The 6000-nt window shown below is 58.5% G+C and overlaps 1 protein-coding gene across 1 annotated transcript in view; it reads left to right on the top strand.

Annotated features, from left to right (window-relative positions):
• Nucleotides 1-335: 335 nt before the first annotated feature.
• The window catches only part of EFNB1 (ephrin B1), a 51426-nt gene continuing 45761 nt past the window's right edge, over nucleotides 336-6000 (top strand). Inside the window, exon 1 of the mRNA XM_062006321.1 lies at nucleotides 336-596. Coding sequence (XP_061862305.1) covers nucleotides 481-596 — 116 coding nt within the window. The 5' untranslated portion in view covers nucleotides 336-480. The remainder of the gene's footprint in view (nucleotides 597-6000) is intronic.

Here is a 6000-nt window from a genome sequence, read left to right as displayed (position 1 = left end):
GCTGGGGGGCGCTGTTGGACCGCGGCTGAGTGGCGGCGGGACGCGGGAAATTGGGGGTGGGGGGGTGGGGATGGGGACGGGCCGTCGGGGCGCCGGGGTCCCGGCGCCCCGACGGCCCGTCCCCATCCCCACCCCCGTTGTCCCCTCGCCCTACCCGGTGGCCACTAGCCACACAGATAAAGCCAGCAGCCGAAAAGCCACAAGGCAAAAAGCTACGCGCGCCCTTTAAGAGAAGGAAGGGGGGGCATATCCCCGCCCCTCACTGCCTTCCCCCCCCCCGCGCTTCTCAACCATTGGTCGCTCCCGCCTTAGGGCTGCCCGTTGCGTTGCCTGCGCGGAGGAGTAGAGCGATCGTCGCGGCGGGCGGCGCCGCTGTGCGGGAGGGGACGGCGGCGGCGGCGGCGGGACGGGAGACGGAGGAAGGCGGCGGGGAAGCGGCATGGGCGCCTGACGCCCGTCCCGTCCCGCCGCCGAGGGACGATGGCGTGGCCCCGCGGCGGGCGGTGGTTGCTGGGCGTCCTCCTCGCCCTGTGCCGTTTGGCTGCGCCGCTCGCCAAGAGCCTGGAGCCGGTGTCGTGGAGCTCCGCTAACCCCAAGTACGTGCGGCGGCGGCGGAGGAATGGGCGCGGGGGTAAACGGGGAGGGGAAAGCGCCTCGCAGCAAAAAATGCATACACGCAGAAGTGACCGAAAGCCGGGGAAATGTGTGTAGCCGTAGAGGTGTGCGAGCTAACCGGAGCCGCAGGATTTTTAAGGAGAAAAAAGCGCTGATCGGTGCCGGGCAGCGGCGGGAGCGGCTGGAGGCTGCGGCCGACGGACGGACAGCAGCGACCCCAGGCTGGAGGACGGACCCTCGGCGGGCCCTGGCGCCTGCCTCAGCCTTCACCTTCCTTTTCAGTTTCTTTTTAACATACTTTTAATCTTTTTCGCCCGATTTTTATAAAACCTTTTGTTTTGTTTTTTTTTTTTTAAGATTTCCTCACCTTATTTTTTTACCTTTTTTTTTTTTTTTTTAAACCAGGTGTTTGTGGTTTTTCTTTTGGTAATTTTGAAGGTGTTTTTGTGCCGCATTTTTGCACCTTTCCCCGGGATTTGCGGGGGCTCCGCGGCGCCGCCGCCCCTCGCCCGGGGCCGGATCGCGCCTCTCTCCTGTGTCACGCCGACGATAGAGTTGGATTTATTACCGTTTAAAATGGCTTTTGGGTTGTTTTTCCCCTGGGTTTTCTCTTCTAAAAGCGAGCCGCGGGTTGTGGGAGGGATTCGGCTGGCGATGGAGACCCCCTCCAGCTCCCCCCAGGTCCGGCGGTGAGAGCTGGGACCGAACAAAGCCGGCGGTGGGGCTGCGGGGCTTCTCCTGCTCGGGCCATATGTACGGTTAAATTGTACAGATATGTAATGTCCTTGTTGTATGTGCGTGTCTGTGCCCCGGCTGAGGTGCGGGAACAATGAGGAGGGGGTGAAGAGCGAGGAGGAGGAGTGGAAGGTGCTCAGTGGTCACTGCTGACTTGGGGCTTGGATGGCTTTGGTAGCCCTCTTGCTGGGTTTTATCATGTAGATAACAGAGCGTTTGCTTCTCTTGGCCCCTTTTCGGTTTCTAAAACGACAATTTAGCTTTTAGCCTCTTTTTTTTTTTTGTCTTTTCTTTCCTCACCACATTTCTCAGAGGAAAAAAAGAAACTGGAGTTTTTGAGGGTCGAAGGGAAAGAATGCGACCAACCTTCCTGCTTGGACGTGTCTGTTCCAGCCAGACTGGGGTTTTCTTCTTGTTTTGGGTGGGGGAAAGGGAACTTTGGTGTCAGGGTGCATGTACGGCCGCTCTGGGGTCTGGCTCAGCACCTGGGGAAGGCTGAGCCACAGCCCCAGCACTTCATCCTCCTGCTTGGGATGGGTTTTCTTCCTTTTTGGAACTGAGGCTGTTGGCTGCGAGCAGAGCGAGTCCAAACCCTCAGGAAAACCCTCCCTTGTGCTTGTGAGTCCGTGGTGTCGGTGACGGGGAGGCAAGTTGCTTCTAGAAAAATACCTTTTTCTTGGCAGAAAGGACGGCTGGAGGTAGAAAATGCCTGTGGCTGGGTGGTGGTGGGGGCCGCCATGTCGCCCCAGTTCGCTTCATTAGCCTTGGCTTTCGTGGAGCTGCTGAGGCCTGGGCGGTGAGGCGGAGGCGAGGTGGTGGCTGTGCTGGCAGCCGGGGGTGGCACGTCAGTGGCTCTCCCACCCCCTGCCCATGTGCCAGACCCGGCACCAACGAGCCGTGGGCTCAGGGGTATCCCTCCCAGGCCGGGGGTCCACGGCAGCTTGGGATGTTTCTTGGTTCTCCCCTGGTTTGGAGCTGGCTGGTTGTCTGCCCTCGGTGTGGTTGTGTGGGGAGTGCTCCTGTAGATGCGTGACGTGGGGCAGCAATGTCCACAGGGATGGGAGAAGGTGGGAAGTGCTGGAAAGTTTGGTGTTCCCACCCGGAACCAGCTGTGAGGGCTCCTGGTGACGGGGCAGGAGCCATGGTTGGTGTTTGCCACGATGGGGGCTGTGGGTGTCTGGCCGTGTTCCCACGTGCGCCCCGTCGGTCTATGCCTGTGTGACCTGACCCCAGACCCTCATCTCCAGGGTCTCTCTTTGGGATCTCTCCCTTTCTTTCATCCCGTGGTTCCCCGGCCGCTGGTTTGTGTGGCGGTGGGCAAGGCCTCTGCACGGCCGCTCCTGCCAGCCAGCGCTGGAGAGCAAAGCCAGCTGGGGAAAGTTGGGTTCCAGGTTGAGGGAAGGCTCTGCTCTTTGTTAAGCTGGGCTTCCTCTCCTGGGTAGATGCATTAAATCTCCCGTGTGCATGCCTGCCACCGCGCTCGGGGTGTCGAAGCCCATTCCTCCAGCAGTCCATGGGCAGTGCCGTGCTGGTGCCAGCTCTCAGCCCCGCTCCACCAAGCTCCTGCGCTTGCTTTTAGAGTAAAGAGAGACGAAGCCTTTCAAAATAACAGCGCTGAGTGGAATTTTCCAACAGATAGAAGGAGAAAGCCTCGTGCGTTGGGCTCTCTGGCCTTGGGGCTGGCACTCGAAATAGTGGCAGTATTTTCCTACTCTTTCCTGGCCTGGGCAGTTCGGGGTTGCCGGGCACAGCGTGGGTTCAGAGCTTCACCAGGGCGTCACTGGCAGGTTCCTGGCACTGTGGTGGCTGTCGGAGGGACGCCGGTCACACCTCAACGCAAGGAACCGTTTCCTCATGGAATTGAGACCAGCTTGGGCTGTGGCACTCTCTGTGGCATGAGCCCACGTTTCCCATGGGTGTGTGTCCCAGAACCAGCACTGAAATCTTGTTGTGGAGAGTTCTGTGCCTTTAGAGGGGGAAAAAAGCAGGCCTGGAAGTGCTTTTGTTGGCTAAAAGGTGTTAATTGTCCCAAACCCCTGCTTGGGACAAGCAGAGGGTGAATTAGATGCTCTCTGAGGGAGCTTTCCCTGGGACATCGGCTGAGCCCTCAGGAGGGAGATCAGGCACCAAGGTGGCTTTGATTTTATTCTATTGCCTCCGGGGGGGGGGGGGGGGGGTCTCATGGGGGGCTTGGAGGGTGTTTTTGGGATTAAATCAGCCCTTTTGCTGCTGGGGAGGGGTTGGTGGGAGCGTGCTCTTGTTGGACAGCCGGGAATTGCCGGAGAAATTCTGGCTAAATCCTTCCTGAACTCCCTTGGCTGTGATTTTGGAGAAATATTGACCCTGGTGGACTCCTGTGCCGGCCGTTAAAAGGAAGCATTCCTAATAAAATATGGTTTGGAAAATTCATTTCAGGCTGGAATTCGCCTCTCCAGAAAGTATTTTAATAAGGAGGTGGGGGAAATGGGACACATCATCCGCACAGCTCTGAGGAGCGGGTCGTTTCGCCTCTGCTTTGCTCTCTTTCCCTTTTAGAAAGTTTTGCCCAGCTCAGCTCCCTCACCAGCTCTGCAGAGCAGCCCGGCAGCTTCCTAAAAACCCAGATAAATGCATTTACTTACAAAAAAAAAATACAGAGACAGGAGGAAAGGGAGGGGGAAAAAAACCCCAGGCAAAAAAGTCTAATCCTTTGTGGTATTTTTACTCTGCCTTTAATGACATTTTGGTGTCCTACTGGATTTCGTAAGCGGCGGGTTGGAAGCCTGGCGCACCTCTTGCCTTTTTGAACGCCTTTTAGAAGGGACAGAGTGCTGGTGGAAGGCTGCTTCCGAGGGGAAGGGCTGGCCTGGAGCTCCCCGGCGGTGGGCTCCCGCTTGCTGGAGCAGATGTAATTACCGTACCCATGGGCGCGTGAGGCTCTTGGCGGTGGAAGGAGTTGGGAAATGGTGAAAACGCGCTGCTTGGCTTTTAATTAAAAGCCACGTTTGGCTCGTGGAGTCGTTGGGAACTTCCCCTTCCTGGGGAGTGTGTGGGGCTGGGACGTGGGGGCTCCCCGGGGCTGGCGGGGCGTGCATGGGCCCGAGAGGGATCCGGTGGCCCCCGTGCACATCGGTGCCTCTCTGGGGCTTTGCTTAGCCTCTGAGGGCTGGCTGGGGTTAAGCGAGCCTGGATGGTCTGCAGCCCGGTGTGAGCTGCCCTCTGAACGAAGGAGCTCTTTCCACGAGGTCATGGCTGGGAGAGTGCCGAGGGGACCTTTTTCTGGGTGCCAGGCTATGGAGGGCTCTCTGTCTCGCTCCCTCCAAGGCAGAAGCCCCCGTGCCCGTCCCACATTGCAGGGTGAGGTTCCCCTGCATGCTGTGCCTGGGGGAAAGGAGCACCCAGAGCTCCTTGCGTGTCATTTGGGAATGAGTTCATTAACTTAAATTAAAGAAAAGAAACAACAACCCCAAAGTGGAGGCAGGGCTGCGGCTGGTGCAGTAGCTGGGTAAATACCGCTGGATTCTATAAAATGGATTTAACTGCTTCCTTTAAAAGGAGGAAAAAAAAAAGAGCTGTGATGGGGTGGCTGATTGATTGTAAAAGGAGCCGGAGCTTTCTCCAGAGCAAAACAGCTGCTGCAACTCCTCGGGGCCGCGTGGCAGCAGGGACAGGACGGGGCTTTTGTGCCCTTTCTGCCCGTGGAGGGCTGGAAGGGGCCGGTGGGCACAGCTTTCCCCCTCCACCAACCGCCGCTGCACCTGAGCGTCTTCAACGCTTCTGGTGTGTGGAAGCTGCTCCTTGGACACCAGACCCAGACAGGCTGCGTGCTGTAGTTTGAGATGTGCTTTTGCCTGGAACTGAGTGGGCAGGGGTCTCCTCTGAGCAGCTTTACTGGGTGGGCACAGGTCCCTCCCAAACCCTACATGCGTCTGTACCAGTTGTGGGGGTTTCCCAGAGCTGCGATGCACACGCAGCCCCTTGCATGACACATGATGGGATGTGATTGGGTCACCCTCAGGAAGCTGGGGGTTGAACACTAGGCCTGAGCCCTTCTTTCCGTGGTCCCACCTGTCCCTCGGCTTCCCCGTGGCTCCGTGGTCCCTGCCGTGGCTGCGGTGCTGCCGGGAAGCCGCTCTGCCCGAGGAGCACCGGGCTCCGCTGGGAAAACATCTTGTACCGATCAGTAGCGCATGCTACTTGGAGTCTGGCAGCCGAAACAGGGTGGGGAGAAACAAAGCTGAAATCCATTCTGTGTCTAATTAATGATTGCTTGTATCGGGAGAGCAGGAGGACTCTGGGCTCAGCGCTATCTCGGCGTCGCATCTGGGCAGGAATGTGGCGGCCGTGCTGCGGGGCTTTTGTTGTGCTTCCTCGGAAGAGCCGGGCTCCTTTCTGCTGCTTTTCCCCTTCTGTCCCGGGCTCTGGAGCGCCTGGCATGGCAGAGAAACCCGCTCTGGCAAGCAGTGGGGGTGGCAGAGAGGTTTGGTGCCCCTCGGTGCACACCTGGAGTTCTTCAGGGAGGATTTTCTTGCCCGTTGTGTGCTGTCTCTGGTTGGAGCAGCGATGCCCAACTCGGGGCTGTGCCAGAGCCTCGGGATCTGGCGCTCCTGGCTCAGCCAGCCACCCAGGCTGTGTCCACGGGAATCCGATGAGCCAGGGCTAACCGTCCCG

The sequence above is a fragment of the Colius striatus genome, chromosome 13 (genome assembly GCF_028858725.1).
Source record: "Colius striatus isolate bColStr4 chromosome 13, bColStr4.1.hap1, whole genome shotgun sequence".
In the NCBI taxonomy this organism is placed as follows: Eukaryota; Metazoa; Chordata; class Aves; order Coliiformes; family Coliidae; genus Colius; species Colius striatus.
Note: the sequence above shows the minus strand (reverse complement) of the source record. Positions and strands in the feature narration are given on the sequence as shown.